This window comes from Ochotona princeps, chromosome 6 (genome assembly GCF_030435755.1).
Source record: "Ochotona princeps isolate mOchPri1 chromosome 6, mOchPri1.hap1, whole genome shotgun sequence".
In the NCBI taxonomy this organism is placed as follows: domain Eukaryota; kingdom Metazoa; phylum Chordata; class Mammalia; order Lagomorpha; family Ochotonidae; genus Ochotona; species Ochotona princeps.
In genome coordinates, this window is record NC_080837.1 from 14,372,792 (window position 1) to 14,390,631 (window position 17,840).

The 17,840-nt window shown below is 47.2% G+C and overlaps 1 protein-coding gene across 1 annotated transcript; it reads right to left on the reverse strand.

Moving 5' to 3' along the window:
• Nucleotides 1-1,568: 1,568 nt before the first annotated feature.
• On the reverse strand, nucleotides 1,569-2,007 carry LOC101531777 (thioredoxin-like). Its single transcript, XM_012929107.2, has one exon. The coding sequence runs from the start codon at nucleotides 1,995-1,997 to the stop codon at nucleotides 1,680-1,682; it is 318 nt and encodes a 105-aa protein (XP_012784561.2). The 5' UTR covers nucleotides 1,998-2,007; the 3' UTR covers nucleotides 1,569-1,679.
• Between the last annotated feature and the right edge of the window lie 15,833 nt (nucleotides 2,008-17,840).

Sequence of the window (17,840 nt, forward strand, 5' to 3'; positions counted from 1 at the left end):
AGCACTCTGCTTGGGATTCAGCTCCAAGTCAATGTGCCTGGGAAAGCAATGCCATCTGGTCCGAGGATTTGGGCTCTTGTCACCGAAGTGGGAGACCCAGATGGAGCATCTGGCTGCTAACTTGGGCATCGTCCAGCCCCACCATTGTGGCCACCTGGGCTGTGAACCTGCAGACAGAAGATGTCACTTTCTCTCTGTCTTCATTTTAAGTAAATAAAGAAGTAATTTTTTAGAGATTCCCTCATTTTTATTTGAAATGCAGATTTACAGACAGAGAGAGAGAGATAGGAGGGAGGGAGGGAGTGAAGGAGAGAGAGAGAGAGAGAGAGATCTTCCATCCACTGGTTCGTCCCCTGAATGGCAACAACAACCAGTAATGGGCCAGTCTGATGCCAGGAGCCTTCCATATGTGTCATGTGAGTGCAGATGCCCAAGGACTTGAGCCATCCTTCATTGCTTTCCCAGGCACATTAGAAGGGTGTAACTTGAACTGGTGCCCAAATGGGATGCTCGCACCATAGGCAGAGGCATAACCTACTACACCATAGCACCAGCCCCCAGTATAGATAAATCTTTTTTTTTTTTTAAATTAGGACCAAGGGGATGGTGATTGCCTATCCAATTAAGTTTTTACTCACCAGTTTCAGAATCTGTCTGAGGCTATTTTCTTGAAAGAGTCATTGCAATCATCATTGCTAAATGGCGATTTTGTAATCCCATCAGCCTTGGGATTCTGCTTGGTGGGGGATGCGCTTTCCTTCATCCTTTGTATTTGTTCACTCTCTCTCTTATGGTATCAGCATGCCTTCTTATTTATGAGTATGTCATCAGCTATGGTGTATTACATCATTTCCTCCATACACGTCTCCCCATCATGTATTTTGATGCTGAAATCTGTCCCACATTTCACCGCTGGGAGCCCCTTAGCCTGCTGTGTCCTTTGACTGAATCCCGTAACCTCCACTGGACATCACCCAATGAGTTCAACACAGAGGATGTAGACTTACCTTGCACTGCTCCTACCTCTGTGCTAGACTCAGCCATTTCTCCAAGGGAACCTGGATTACTTTCTAGCACACAAAAGTATTAGGAATCCAATATTTGGGGCCAGCACTGTGGCACAGTGGACTAAACCACTGTTGATAATGCTGGGATTCCAGATGAGCGCCAGTTCAAGTCCCAGCTGCTCCACTTCCAATCCAGCTCCTTGCTAATGCTCCGGAAGAAGCAGCAGAGGATGCTCAAAACGCTTCAACCAGAACTAACCCAAGTCTAGTTGTTGCGGACATCTGGGAAGTGACCCACAGATGGAAAATTCTCCTCTCTCTCTGTCATGCTACCTTACAAATTAATAAATCAGGCTTTCAAAAGATTACCAAATTTGGGTAATAGGTTTGATTTTGGCCACTTGTTGCTAGATCTTGTGAGCAAACACAGCTAGGAAACACACTACATACCTGAAAATGTGTCTTTAGCACAATATGATGTGGAAAAATGCAAAATTATATATACATATGTATTTTTTGCTTTTTTTTAAGTGTAGAATTGATATTTTATTGTTCTTTATAATCAGATGGCAGTTGCGTATATAGTATCCTATCTTCTACTTTTTTGTAAATAATTAAAAAAATTACAGGTCTTCAGCAGCTGAAGACTGGTTATGTTTTCAGAAAATAGTATTAAAGTAGTTCATTAATGGTGGCTTCAAGTTTTTCCTTATTTGCTCCAGAAAATTCACCCACCTTCTGGCCCTTCTTAAAAAACTGGAAGGTGGGCATGCACTTGACTTCCCAGTCTGCAGCGATATCCTGGCAGTCATCCACATCTACTTCAATAAACAGCACGTTGGAATATTTTTCAGAGAGGGAATGAAAGAATGGCTTGATCATCTTGCAGGGTCCGCACCACGTGGCTGAGAAGTCAACCACAACTAGCTTATCTCCTGCAGAGTCCAACACTTCCTGAAAAGCGGGCTTGCTCTCAATCTGTTTCACCATTTTGGCTGTTGGGGGGAATCTAAGAAGCAACCGCAGGAACAGATGGAAACAGATGCAATGCGCTGAATGCAGCCGTGTTTACATATATATTTTAAATAATTTTTATTTGAAAGGCAGAATTACAGGGAAGAGACAGAGGGAGAGAAATCTTTGATCTGCTGCTTCACTTCCCCCAAATGGCCACAATGGCCAGAGCTGGACTGGTAGGAAGCTGAGATCCAGGAGCTTTTTCTGGATGGGGGTGCCGGAACATCTTTCAATGCTTTCCCAGGCCATTAGCAGGGAGCTTAAAAGTGGAACTTCTGGGATTTGAACTGGCATTCATATGGAATGCCAGTGTCACAAGCAGAGGTTTAACCTGATATGCCACAGCACTGGCTACTACAAAATTTTTAGTATGACTAACTACATGTATAATAAGCCCACTCTGTACCTTGAAAGAGATAGGGAGGCAGGATACATATCCCAGACAATCAGGAACTTTCTCCATCTTTAAGCCAGATGGAGTCTCCAGGCTTAACAGACAGGATCAGATTTGAGCAACAGCCACAGTGACAGTGTGAACTGTCCCCAAGGAGAAGAACTCAAGATGTGCCAATTTCAGAGTTTCTGGAGGAAAGGAGGAAGCACACGTTCCCAGGGAGAAATTGACAGGATAGATCACAGGGAACTACAGCCAGGACAGCCAGACCTGCCAGCTTAGTACTTCTCTGCATAGCCAGGGTGTGAGTGCCTTGGGGTAAGTACTCAGATTAGTGAAGAGGGGCCCTGTTCTGAGTCGCTGTCAAAATGCAGCAGGTATGAGAAATGCACAGGGTTGAAAGATCAGCTGCTGAGGTCACCACCGGGCAGCAGGCCATGCCTAGCCCATCTCCAGCAGCTGGCTTGCCCCTCCCTGCAGAGAAGCCATTCCAGCCGAGGCAGCTGTCCCTCAGACAAGACACGACAACTACAAGACGTGCACACACATGCTGGAGGACCACCAGTGTACAGGAAGTGCAATATTATGAAAAAGAGATTGTAGAGGGCAGGCTTTCGGTGTACTGGTTCAGACTTGACCAACAGGTATGCATCCCTGCGGTTGGCACGTGGGCTCCCTGCTCTGTGTCCCGGCTGCTCCACCTCCAGTCCAGATCCCTGCTGATGTACCCGAGAAAGCAGCAGAGGATGAGACTCATGACCTGGAAGAAGCCTCTGTCTCCTGGCTTCAGCCTGGCCCAGCTCCAGCTGGTGCGGCCACTTTGGGAGTGATCAGCGGATGGAAGACCTCTCCTCTCTGTCTCTCCCTTTCTTTCTCTGTAACTCTGACTTTCAAATGAATAAATAAAGCTTTTTAAAAAAAAGGACAAAGGGGGCCAGACACGGTAGCTTAGTGGCTAAAGTCCTTGCATGAGCCTGGATCCCATATAGGCACTGGCTCATATCCCAGCTGCTCCGCTTCTCTCTGTCTCTCTTTTTCTTTATTTTTGACAATCTTCACATAGTTAATTAGGGCAAAAAGGTTCAAGGGCTACAGCAAAGTGGGTAAGACTATTATTTCCACATTGTTTTTTCCCTGTATCTGGGGTAAAGGGGGAGATAAAGGGAGACGCCCCACCCAGTCTCCCACCCACCCCAGGTCCCTGATGTGGGGCATGCTCCGAGGGTCTTGCCCAAGTGGTTTTGATAATCAACAGTTATGAATTGCTGCCAATCTCGCCATTCCAAGCACAATGAAGTTGTTGCAGAATCCACTGACTGACATAGTCCTCCTTAGAGTCTCCGTTTGCCCAGTTTTTCACTGCCAGCATGTGGCTGGGTAGTTGATTGATTTGTTCTGTCCTCTGTTGTGATGCCAGGTATCCTCTGCAGGTTCCGATAGACTTCCGTATCCTCCATGTACGCCTGGCTATGCTCTCCACTGCTCCGTCTGAGCCTCTGAGGAGGCTCAGCTCTGGCACTTGCACTCCATGGCAGACCATGGGCTCTGAGTCCGGCAGTTTGATTCTGCTCCGCTTCTCTTCCAAGTCCCTGCTTGTGGCCTGGGTAAGTACTAGAGGATGGCCCAAAACCTCGGGACCCTGCACCTACATGGGAGACCTAGAAGAAGCTCTCGGTTCCTGGCTTCAAATTGGCTCAGTTTTGGCCATTGAGGCCACTTGGAGAGTTACCAGTAGATGGAAAATCTTTTTGTCTTTCCTTTCTCTGTAAATCTGACTTTCCAATTAAAAAAAACATCAGGATAACATATGTATGCTGGGTCCATCTCCCATCCAGCTGCCTGCCTGTGGCCTGGGACAGCTGTAGAGGAGAGCCCAAAGCCTTGGGACTCTGCACCTGCATGGGAGACGTGAAAGAAGCTCCTGGCTTCACATCGGCTTAGCTCCAGCCATTGCAGCCATTTGGGGAGTGAAGCAGTGGATGGAAGATCTCTCTCTCCCTCTGTTACTCTTTCTCTCTGTAAATTTGACTTTCCAATAAAAACAAATAAATCTTTAAAAAAAATTAAAAAGGGATAAAGAAGATATTCTAAATCTCAAAGGACAAAAAAAAAATCAAATTTGCTTACTATGAAGAAAAAAAAATTTTTTTTGAAAGGTCCCCGATTTGAAACCGGACGGAAACAGTTTTTTGTGTTTTTTTTTTTTTTATTGATTACATTGCATTATGTGACACTGTCTCATAGGCTCTGGTATTCCCCCAACCCCTTCCCATACCCTCCCCCCATGGTGGATTCCTCTACCTTGTTGCAGTATTACAGTTCAAATTCAGTCAAGATTCTTTCATTGCAAGCATTGAGTCCAGCATCTTATTGTCCAGAAACTATGAAGAAATTTTATCAGACTTTTTAGCAATATAGTATCTCCAAGAAGCTAAGGTAAAGGAACATTTGAATTATCACTCCATAACCAGGTCATTATATAAATCTGAAGATGATATAGAGGCCTCATCACACTTAAGAGTACTCAGAAAGTTTACTTATTTTTTTTCCTCTTTTTGTCCTTTTTGAATTAATTTAAAAAAGAGCAAGTAGGTGCTGTACTCTGGCTAGGGGACTTTCTCAAATAAGTGATCAGAAGTAAAGCCTTAGAGGAAGCAGTGGCATGGAAAACTAAAGGAAACAAAGAACTTCAGACATCTTAGTTTGGGGCGTGGGTTGTTGTTTTGCAGTGGGTTATCAACACTTGCAATGTCAGAATCCTATCATCAGACAGCCAGTTGGAGTCCCAGTGGCTCCATTTACAATCCAGCTCCCTGCTGAGGCACCTGGGAAGACAGAACAAGGCCCAAGTGCTTGGGACCCTGTCACTCTTGTGGGAGACCCAGATGGAGGTCTGGCTCCTGCCTTTGGCGTCTCCCAGCCCTGGCAGTTTCGACCGTTTTGGAAGTAAGCTTGCAGGTGGAAGTGCTCTCCCTCTCTCTGTCTTTTGAATGTATAAATCAGTATTTTCTCTTATTAAAAAAGATTTATTTATTTTTATTGGAAAGTCAGATTTACAGACAGAGAAGAGATAGAGAGGAAAATCTTCCATTCACTGGTTCACTCCCTAAGTGGCTGAAATGGCCAGAGCTGAGCTAATCCAAAGCCAGCAGCCAGGAGCTTCTTCTCCATCTCCCATACAGGTACAGGGTCTCAAGGCTTTGGGTCATCTACTACTGCTGTCCTAGGCCACAAGCAGAAAGTTGGAAGAGAGTGGAGCAGCTGGAACACAAACCATTGCCCATAATGGGAGCCTGCCGGTTGCATGGCGAGAACTTACGCCACTAGGCTACCATGTCTGGCCCATAAATCAGTATTCTCTTAAAAAGTTATTAAAAGGCAGTCTACAGCTAAAATGTCATATGATAGTACAGTGCTTGAGTATACAAGCATCCCATTAAAAATGGAAGCAAACGTACAAAACTTCTTACTCAAAATTTTGCCTTCTTGGGGTGAGGCCACAGATATCAGCAAATTCTTCACAAATATTTTTGCATGCGTGGTTCAAAGTAAATGCCAAGAAGTATATACAAAAGATTTCAATATTACTAGTCACTCAGGGAAATGAAGATCGAAACCGCAGGATACCTCGCCACACCCACTAGACAGGCTATAATAAAAAAGACAGACAATAATAAGTATTGGCAAGGATATGGAGAAATTGAAACCCTGGTGGGATTGTAAAATGGGATAGCCACTTTGGAAAAACATTTTGGCAGTTTCTCAAAATGTTCTACATAGACTTGCTCTATAATCTAGCAATTCTACTCCTGGTACATACCCAAGAAAATGGAAAACACATGTTCACACACAAAAATAACGGTCTACAAATGTCCATAGCAGCATGATTCGCAAGAGCTGAAACGTGGAAAAACTCAGAGTCCATCAACTGTTGGAAGGATAGCAAGCACAATGTGGTCTATTCATTGAGCAGCATGCTATTCAGCCAGAAAGGGAGTGAAGTATTGATGCACACTACAACATGAACAACCCTTGAAAATGTTACAGTAGTGATAGAAATCAGACACAATATGGCATGTATTGCATGGCCTTATTTATGTCAAATGCCCCAAAGAGACAAAATCATACAGGGAGAGAGTGGTTTAAGAATTGCCAAGAGGACCTGGCAGTGTGGCCTAGCTGCTAAAGTCCTCGCCTTGAACGTGCCCATATCCCATATGGGCACTGGTTCTAATCCTGGCAGCCCTGCTTCCCATCCAGCTCCTTGCTTGTAGCCTGGGAAAGCAGTCAAGGACAGCCCAAGGCCTTGGGACCCTGCACCTGTATGAGAGACATGGAAGAAGCTCCTGGCTCCTGGCTCCGGATCGGCACAGCACTGGCCATTGCAGTCACTTAGGGAGTGAATCAGTGGACAGAATAAAAATAAAATAAATCTTAAAAAAGAAGAAGAAGAAGAATTGCCAAGAGCCATAGACCAGGTGCGGTTAGGCTGTAACATCCAACAGTAAGAACCAGAATGGGTGTGGGCCGGTTGGGCTGGGACACTGCTCCTGCCAGGACTGGAGGTAGACTAAGTCAGCCTGGGCCAAGGACCCAAGATCTGCCACTGGGCGGAGACCTGTTAGAGGAGCTTAGGAAACTCCTCTACCAGGACACAGTTTCCGTGGGTGAGTGCAAGAACCAAGGCAAGGAGCAGCCCAGCCCAGGCCAGGTTAAAGTACCTGCAGGCATACGTGTGGGTCAGGTCTGGGGGAGGACCAGCCTGGGTCAATTCACAACATCCACTGGCAGATCTGAGAACCGGGATGGGATGCAGGATGGGTCGGGCTATAACACCAGCCAATCCACATTAGGGCCAGAACTGGGGACTGGCTGGGCCAGGTTAGGCTGAAGAACCCGCCAGCGTGGGCTGGAACTGGTGGGTAGACAGGGCTGGGCCAGGCTATAGCACCTGCTGGCAAATGCTGAGGTGAAGCAGGCCATGCCATACTGGGGTGCAGCACCTACCAGTACATGTGAGATCTGGGGGGAGGAGTACATGCCTGGTAGGGGGTTTTTTGGGATCACGTTGGCTAGGCTCTAAGTTCTGCTGGTGTACACGAAGGCCTAATGTGTAGTGGGATGAGTTGGTCTGGACTGTACCATCCATTGGTTTGTGTAAGAGATGGGTCTGGAGGCGGAACTGACTCAGCATTTGCAATTACCAGTGTGTGCGTAGACTGATGTGGGTGATGGACTGAGCCAGACCTGGACTGGCAAGCACACACAAGGGTCAGGTCTGGGATTACCTCAGACAAGTATTCTTTGGATATCTCTCCAACTGTACCACTGAACTCAGAATCCCAACCATGGGGAGAATCGCCGGATTTGTGGTCTGATCGCATGTGTCACAAATAGGCCTTCTCCTTGGAAAAGACGGAGCAATGGATGGCTGGTCCAGATGCACACGGAGGACATGGCAGTCCATTGGAGGCTGCAGAGCACATCTGGTGCCATAGCAGAGGAAGGAGAGCAGAACAAATTAGACGACTACCCCAGCCAATCACTGACAACAAGTAGACTGTCAGCCAATGGACCTTGGAAGGATTTCCTCATTTTTGGATCAGCAAGATTAACATATTTCAGAACTATTAAAACTAATTGAGAGAACCCTTGGAGCATGCTCCACACTGGGGACCCTGGGGTGATACTGGGTGGCTGTTCCCCATTCCTATGTATTGAGGCGTTTGGAAGGCTGGGTGTGGCTGCTCCCCTTATTTGCACTGCCCCGCCCCCATATAGGAGGAAGAAAAAGCAAATTTGGAAACAATGGTCTCACTCACCTTCTCTTAACCCTGAATTCTTTCCACCTTGATCAACTATGTAAACATATTTTAAAAAAAAATAAAACAAAAACAAACAAAAACCCACCAGAAGTGAGGGAGGATCAGAAGTGAGTGCTAATGGCTGCAGGGTTGCTTTTGGGGTGGTGAAAATATTCTGAAGTTAGATAATGATAATGATGGGAAAACGACGTACACACTAGCAAAACTCAATTTTTGATGATATACTTGAAAAGGGTGAATTTTACAGTATGTGAATTTCAGCTTCACAAAGCTGCTAATTGCTTTTTTCTTCTAGAATTTCATCTTTTTTTTGAAAGGTGGATTTACACAAAGGAAAGACACACACACACACACATGCAGAGAGGTCTTCCAACTGCGAGTTCACTCCTCAAATGGTCACAAAGGCCAGCCCGTGTTCCCTGGTCGTCTAGTGGTTAGGATTCGGCGATCTCACAAAGGCCAGCCCTTCTTCTGGGTCTCCCACATGGGTGAAGAGGCCCAAGGACCTCAGTTGTCCTCCACTTCTTTCCCAGGCCACAAATAGAGAGCTGGATTGGAAATGGAGCAGCTGGGACATGAACCGGTGCCCACAGGGGACCCTGGCATCAGCAGGCAGCGGATTAGCATGCTAAGCCACTGCACCAACCCCTAGTCTCCAAGATATTTAATAAAAACATAAAGAATATTTATGTATTTATTTGGGAAGCAGAGCAACAGACAAGACTCCCCTCTGTTGCTTCACCTTCCTAGTGCCTGCATGGATCTGGTTGGGCTGGCTGAAGTCCTGAGCTGGGAACTCAACCAGGTCTCCCACACGATGACAGCGACCCAACCACTGGATCTGCATTAGCAGCAAGCTGGAGTTGGGGGTCCACCCATGCGTCTGGCTGAGGTCTCCTACCTGTGTTGTGAGCATCCTAACCAGGGTTCATCCACCCACCCACCCCCAACATAAGTATAATCATCAGGTGACTAGGAGCTGGGGGCTAACGGGCTGCTCCTGCAGTCACGCAGGAGTGCCACTTGCAGTGCACACGCAGCAATTCTACAATTCTACTTTGTGCATCCGCCACTTGAGACACATGAGCTCTTATACAGAGGGACATGTGGAAAGACAGTTAGGTTGGTGCTGCACACAGCAGTGGAACCTGGGCTGACACTGTGGCATAACACATTATGCCTCTGCCTGTGGTACTCACATCCCTTGTGGTCACAGGTTCAAGTCTCAGCTGTCCCACTTCTAACCCAGCTCCTTGCTAATGGCCCTGGCAGACGGCAGAGGTTAGTTCAAGTCCTTGGGCGCATGCACCCAAGTGGGAGAGCCAAAAGAAGCCAGACCAGGCATTTGGTTTGGTTTTTGGCTGTTGTGGCTATTTGGGGAGTGAACCACCAGACAGAGTTCTTTCTCTCTGTCTCTCCTATTTGTGTAATTCTGGCTTTCAAATTTCAAAAACATTTTTTTAAAAAAAGTGCTTAAGAAAAAAGTTGGAACCAATGTCTAAGTTCATCTCTTCTTGATGAACTTAGACATTGTGGTTTATAGAATTTAGAGGATGTGGTTTATACATTCAGAAGGAATAACATGGAATCAAAATAGATGAGCTAATGAAAAGCAAATTACAAACATCCAGCACTGTGTAAACCAAAATGTATCCATACATGTAGTTATGTATTTATTAACTATTTATGCATTTTAACTACTGTTATATTATATATTATATTATACATGTCTTTTTTAAAAAGGTTCATTTATTTTTATTGGAAATCAGATATACAGAGACAAGGAGAGACAGAAAGCTCTTCCATCCAATGATTCATTCCCCAAGCAGCCACCACATTCGTAGCTGAGTCGATCCGAGGCCAGGAGCCTGGAGCCTCTTCTGGGTCTCCCACGCGGGTGCAGGGTCCCAAGGCTTTGGGCTGTCCTTGACTGTCTTCCCAGACCACAAGCAGGGAGCTGGATGTGAAGCGGGGCTGTCAGGATTAGAACTTACATCCATATTGGATCCCGGTGTATGCAAGGTGATGACCCTAACCACTAGGCTACTCTGCCAGACCCCATATTATACATTTCTTATGAGTCTACATAGGTGAAATAGATATAGATTTATGAAACGAGTATGAACATGGGTAATTCAAAAAACTCACAAAAGAGTTAATTTGGTGAAAAAATTCCCAGAAGTTTGTGTGCCGAACAGGTCTTCAAAAAGTTTACGAAAATGGGTATTAGGGAAAGAGCTACACAGGGATCTCAAAACTGCTTGCGCCAAAAAAAAAAAAACCCTTATCTTTAAAAAAGTTTAAGAAAAGGGCCCAGTGCCGTGGCCTAGTGGCTAAAGTCCTCACCTTGAATGCGTGGGAGACCTGGAGGAGGTTCCTGGCTCCTGGCTCCGGATGGGTACAGCACTGGCCGTTGTGCTCACTTGGGGAGTGAATCATCGGACGGAGGATCTTCCTCTCTGTATATCAGCCTTTCCAATAAAAATAAATAAATCTTAAAAAAAAAAATTAAGACAGAGTTGCTTCTTTATCTGAAAGACAGAGTTGCACAAAGAGGGAAAGAGAAAGAGAGGTCTTGCATCTGCCTGTTCACCCCCCAAATGGCTCTAACCGCCGGGGCCAGAGCAAGCTCACCCCAGCAGCCAGGAACTTCAGCCGGCTCCCCCAGTGGATGATGGGGCCCATTAGTTTTGTTTTCCCAGTCACAATAGCAGAAAGCTGGATCAGAAACGGTGCGCTTTACCCTACAGTGTGTCACATTTCCCCCTGAACTTTGAGATACTCCTGTAAGTGAAAAAAGCAATATTAAATGATTTGGGAGGAAATGCTCCAGTAGTTGTCTACGGGATAATGGCAAAACTGGAGTTGACATTCCAATAGTATCTAAGTTAAACATGAATCACGAGATAAAATTGTATTTAAGATGACAACACTCTGCACAAGAAGAAAATAAAAAAATAAATTGAAAAAAGGGAAGGAGACCCCAGGGTAGCCATGGCTGGCCAGGGCCAGGAGTTGACGGCGAGTGTACATTCTGCGGATTTTTTCCTTTCGGTTTCTGTACTTCACACGCTTCCTGAAACAGCCATGTGTTGCCTTATAATTAGCCATGAAAAATGCAAAAAAAACGTCAGAGCGTTAAAAAAAAATCTCCCCGTCCGACGCAGCCCTGAAGGCCCAGCGAACTAGCTGCCAACTACCCCTCGCCCTTCGGGAGGCCCTGACATTTAAAAACAACAGAAAACCCTCCCGAGCCCAGCTTAATCCTATTATTCCTCTGGACCTCTTACAAGCTGGGGGATGAGCCCCTGGCCTCTCTCAAACACAGCTCTCAAGGTCACCGGGCGCATCTGCAGCCCGCGGGGGGGGGAGGTAGGGTAGGGGTGCTAGAACAGCAGGCCGGCCCCTCCCCCTGGCCATCTGGCACCTTCGAGGTCTTAGGATCGACTGTTCGGGGCCCGAAGCCAGCAGCTCCACGCTCCAAGGCGAGTTCACTCCGAGGCCGCACGGCTCCCTCTTAGGGCTGCCCGGCTCGCGAGCGCACCGGGTAGACCCGGACCTGCTCGGGACTGGGCGCCGACCCCCTCCAACCCTGGAGCTTCTGCCTCTCCGCGTTGGCTTTAGGACTGTCTCCGGGAGGCCCGGTTCTGCCAGCAGCTCACTGCCTGGTTCCCCTCCCAACCCGGGAGAGTTGGCGTGCAGTCCCGAAGGGGTCTGCGTGCAGGGAAAGTGCGACGAGTTTTGCGTCCTGGGGGGCATGAGTCTATTGGCCTTGGGGATTGTGGCTACCTGCTAGCCGAGGGGGGCACCCCTGAGTTAGAAACCTGCACTAGCCTGTTTTTATTTTATGTTTACAAGGTGGACATTTCCTTTCCTCCAGCAGCCGCAGAGCCTCGGGCACTGGGATCTTAAAGATGCAGAAGGCACCTCCGGGCTTAGTGGTGGAGAGGGGCTCCTGGCCCAGCTCCCGGGGGCTTGAGCTCGAGGGATCAAAGGAGCGGAAGGAGGCACACTAAGCGACGTGGAGATCCCAGATGCTGGGCACACTCTGCCCCGCCGCTCCCTCCCCCATCCCGTTGCCCAGGCAACCGACTAGGGACCGCTCCCTCTCCGCCCCCTCCTGAGGCGGGCGCTGGGCCGCCTTCCCCCGCTCCGATCCCGGCTGCGCCTCAGCCTGTGGCTCCTCCTCGTCTGCACTCGGGAGTTCCGTCGTTGGGGATGTTTTTTCGTGAGCATGGAAACCATATTCTAGGCGGGGGGCCCCCCCAACTTGCTAAAATAATCCTGGTTTGCATACCGCATTTGCCTATCTTCCTGGCAGGCACGCTGCAAGGCCCAGGGCTGACCCTGCCAGGTCGGCTTATTCAGTGCTTGGTGAGGCCTAAGATGGGGACTCCGGGGTGCCCCAGGAAGGAGGAGGATGGCAGATCGCCCGCCCGCTGTGGGGCCCTTTGTCTGCTCCAAGTGAGGGGTCAAGCGCTAAAGGACCCTCGAAGTTGAATTTGGCTGGGGCGGGAGGCCAACCTGACTCTTGAAGGTGGAACCCACAGAGGGCAGATATGGTGGGCCTTGTTGGAACTGGATCTGCAGACGACCAGCAAGAGCCAGGTTCAGTGAAGCAAGCTGAGCTCTGAACTCTAAAGCGCGAGTGATTGCGGAGCCTGGCCACGGGACCTGGGCACGTCCCAGCCTTCCGATTGCTTCAGCAGCTAAGCGGGGATAGGAGGAGGTGTGTGGGCCTGAGTAAGGTCTGTAGGATCTTGGTAACAATGTTAATACGTGAATTCAGGAAACGTGCAGGGTACAGGATCCACTGCCTGAAAGGTGCGAACGGCGAAAAGGAAATGAAAGAAGTTGCACATATAATACTGTTAAAGGAATAAAGTATGGAAACCCTCTGGGCTTTCTGATCAATTTTCTGTTAACTCGAATCTGCCCCTCCCCTAAAGTCTATTAATTTTAAAAAGAGTATAATTAGCAGCAATCAGCCGAATCGGGGAGAAGCAAGTCTTGTGCAATGAAAACACTGCTGAAACAAAGATGCAAAAGGGAAAAACTGCCTGCGTGAGTGTGCAGACTTCCTATGGAGGATGACACTTGGCAAAGCCATGCAGGAAGGCAGTGCAATCCTTATCAAAACCCACAGGCCTTTTGCTCAGACAACATGATCACAAAATTCATTTGGAATTATGCAAGACTGGGAATAGCCAAAACAATCTGGAAAAAGAATGATTAAGGATCAAAACCGTACCCTTTCTGATTTCAAAATTTACTACTAAATTAATCAAGACAGCATGAGGAGCAGCATCGTGGCCTGAAGGGTAAAGCGGCTGGGCAGCCCACATGGGTGCTGCTTTGAGTTCTGGCTGCTCCACTTCCCTTCTGGCTCCCTGCTAATGTGCCTGACAAAGCATCAGAGGACAGTCCACGTGCCTGAGTGTCTGCAGCAGTGAGGGAGACACTGGCTCCTGGCTTCGAAGCCTGGCCCACCCTGGCCAGTTGTGACCATTTGTATAGTGAACTAGGAGTTAGAAAATCTCTGTCTCTCCCTCTGTAATTCTGCCTTTCAACTAAATAAAATGAAAATTTAAAAACAAAGCAAATCACACCCAATATGTTAGTGTTATAAGGATGAGAATATAGGTCAATGAGATAGAATCAAGGGTCCAGGGCCTTGTGCGATAGCCTAGTGGCTGAATCCTCGCTTTGCATGCACTGGGATCCCATATGGACGCTGCTGTCCCAGGTTTTCCACTTCCAATCCAGCTGTTTGTGGCTTGGAAAAATAGTAGTGGATGCTTCAGGGCCTTGGGACTCTGTACCAGCAAGGAGGACCGAAGAAACTCCTGGCTCCTGGCTTCAGATCAGCTCAGCTCTGGATGTTGCAGCCACTTGGGGAGTAAACCAGCAGATGGAAGATCTTTCTCTCTGCTTCTCATTCTGTATATCTGTCTTTCCAATAAAAGTAAATAAATCTTTAAAAAAAAGTATCAAGGGTCCATATATAACCTAAAGGCTGTTATAATGGTTTACAGGCAAGAGAAAGAAGACGAACTGTCATCTTACACCATATACAGAACATTGAAATGGATAAAAGACTTTGAAGTAAGAGCTACAACCGTTAACTCTCACACTGAGTGGTATTTCTGGTGTTTGTTTTAAGAATAACATGAAATGCATAAGCAACCACAGGGAGGGAAATAGATATGTGAGACAGTAAATGTAAAAACTGCATTGAGAGAGGCTGTTAAGAGAGTGACAATCCATGGGATGGACTAGCAAATCACAGATTTGCACATTGTATTTCCTGGGATTTGCATCCAGAGTTAATAACAAGGACTAAAATTCAACAACCAAAAGGGAAAGCCATGTGATTTGAAAAGGGACTTAGGACTTGAACAAATGTCTCTCAGAAGAAAATACACAGTGGCTGACAAGCACTAAGTGTGGCGCAAGTGGGGCCTTGCTGTTATCGTTTCAGCTTTAGTATGTGTGCTGCCGAAGCGAGCCTTGCTGCTGTAAAGTTCAGGATTGGGATGCCTGTGTTCCACCCTGGAGTGCCCAGGTCTGATTCTTACCTCTGGCTTCTGAGTCCAACTACCTGTTAATGCAGCCCCTGGGAGGCAGGTGGCGATGGCTCAAGCAATTGGCTTCCCGCCCTCCCTTTGGGTTTGAGTTCCACAGCTCCTGGCTCCAGCCACTGGGGAATACTTGGAAAGGAAAGCAGCAGATGGGCGTGCTCTCAACCTATGAATCTCTCTGCATCTCAAAGGGATTAAAAATTTCAATTCAGAAATTGCAAGCATGCAGTGATGTCATTAGGTAAATGCACATCAAAACTACAAGAAGACATGTCTCATGCACTAGAATGGCTATGCTTTTTTTAAGAAAAAGATATATTTATTTATTTTTATTGGAAAGACATATAAAAAGAGGAGGAGAAACAGAGAGGAAGATCTTCTGTCCAACTTGATTCACTTCAAGTGGCCACAACAGCTGGAGCTGAGCTGATCTGAAGCCAGGAGCCTGGAGCTTCTTCCAGGTCTCCCACGCTGATGCAGGGTCCCAAGGCTTTGGGCCATCCTCGACTGCCTTCACAGGTCATAATCAGGGAGCTGGATGAGAAGCGGGACTGCAGGAACATGAATCAGCGCCCATAGGGTACCCCGGCCTGGGCAAGGCTAGGATTGTAGCCACTAGGCTACTGCTCCGGGTCTACTATACATTTTTTGTTTTTTCAAAAGGAAGGTAATGTGTGTTGTCAAGGAGATGGAGAAACTGAAGTCCTCATGTGTTGCGGGCAGGACTGTAACAAGTCACAGTAGGGCCCGGCAGCGTGGCCTAGCGGCTAAAGGCCTTGCCTTGAATGCCCCGGGATCCCATATAGGCGCCGGTTCTCGTCCCGGCAGCTCCATTTCCCATCCAGCTCCCTGCTTGTGGCCTGGGAAAGCAGTCGAGGACAGCCCAAAGCCTTGGGACCCTGCACCCGTGTGAGAGACCTGGAAGAGGCTCCTGGCTCCTGGCTCCGGATCAGCGCAGCACTGGCCGTTGCAGTCACTTGGGGAGTGAATCATCGGATGGAAGATCTTCCCCTCTGTCTCTCCTCCTCTCTGACTTTGCAACAAAAAATAAAATAAATCTTTAAAAAAAAACCAAACAAGTCACAGTCACAGCTTGGTGATTCCTCAATCATGTGACTATAGAATTACCATGGGATTCAGGACAGAAAGCAAGTGCTTGAATAAAAACACTCACGCAGATGTTCACTACAACATTATTTACAACAGCTAAAAAGTGGAGACAACCGCCATGCGTGTTGACAGACCGATGTGGTAAGCTCATGATGAAATATTGTTTCGCTGTGAAAAAAAATATGGCATCATGATACACACTTCAAAGTTTATGGACCGCGAAAACATTCTACAAAGTGGAAGAAGCTGGGTACCAAAGGCCACACATTGTAGTCATTCATGTGGGCTGTCCGGAATACACAAACTCATAGAATACACAAACTCATAGAACAGAAAGGGCAAGCAGATTGGAGGTTGCCAGGGACTGAGAAATGTGCCAGGCTTTTCCTGGATTGGTGATGGGGAGATAGGTAACATGGCATGCCACTGTGAGCACGTTGCGGTGTTAGGATTAAATGTGTTAATTATTATAAAGTGTTTATGACAATGTGTGGTAGGTAAAAAACTCTTTATAATTAATCTTACTTTTATCCTAAAACCACAGCTTATCAGATGACTCAACAGAGTCACTCCAATGGTGCCTGATTATCGTACCAGGGAAGGCCCAAGAGATGGCCTTCGACCATGGCCTGCCCTTTATCCTGGCTTCCTTGCAGTGCATACTCCTGTAGCTAACAGGTGTTCTCTCCAAAATGTCTGTGACATTCAGTGATCTTCAATGTGTGTTTCAAATTGCCAATCATGTAAACCATTGGTCTTGAAATCAATGGAGTGAGCTGTGAATATTGACAAAGGTAGTTTTTTTCAAATATAAAAGAATAGGAAGGCAAGTGGTCAGAGTGCACCACAGATCATCAAAGGAAGGGTTAAGTTTTGTTTATTCAAACTCCTTTGCAGTGTATGTGTGCTTGCACCTGTGTGTAAACAATGATATCACATATATTTCTCACTGAGGACACCCAGGAACTTTGCAAAGGTCTCTGAAGTGAGCAGAGGAGGGCTACCTGCCCCTAGGACAGCAGACCTGAACCATCTTGGTCATTGTGCCCAGCTCCCAGCATGGCCTGCATTGGGGACTGGAAGGAAAGACTCTTCAATGCGGTGGGAAAACTTGGAGGGTGGAATTGGTGGCCTGGTAGTTGAGTCAAACCATCAGAACTTGGAAGACAACAGATGTGTGTGCAGCATGCACCATGCCTGCAAGTGCATGTACACACACACACACACACACACCATTTTAAGAGTAAAACTAACAGTCTATCTCAGCTAACCGTTCTTTCTTTTCCTAGTATTTTCTATTTTTTCCACGCTCCTAGATGCTCCACAATTGTTTGGTGGCCCCAGAAACTTTGTTGACTCATGCAGGCTCCTTTCAGAGCCACTGGTTTTTCAGGTCCCGTGGTTCCTCTGTGTGCAGATGCTCCTTGATTCCCAGCTTGCCCCTGCCACCTTCGGCCTCTCCCCTTTTCTCCCTGACACAGGCCCAGAAGGTAACCCCTATCCCCAAACTTAGGAAAGGAGGTCTAGACTCCCCCGCTCCTGTAGTCTGGAGTCATGATCATTACCCTGCGTGAGGAGTGTCACGTTTTTGGCAGCAGTGTTCAGCCAGGTGTGTGTCCTGGGAAGGATGGAGAATGAGAGTTGGAAGCGGTGCTAGGAAGGTGGGTGGCTGACTAGTGTTTGGTCTGGGTTATCCAGAATTAAGGAGGCAGGACATTGTCTTCCAGGCCTTGGTTGACCCACCCTTACCTTCAATCAGGACAACCTCAGTTGAGGAGTGCAGGGTTGAGACCCAGATTTTAAGGATGTATTTCCAAGGAGTTCCTCTGATCTGAAGAATATGACAACACCGCAAGTATCATCTGTATTGACAACAGTTTTGCTTCAAATTGCTAATAAGCGCCAG

Excerpts from the sequence above, each read along its gene's own strand:
- LOC101531777 (XM_012929107.2), bottom strand. The coding sequence starts at position 1,997 with ATGGTGAAACAGATTGAGAGCAAGCCCGCTTTTCAGGAAGTGTTGGAC.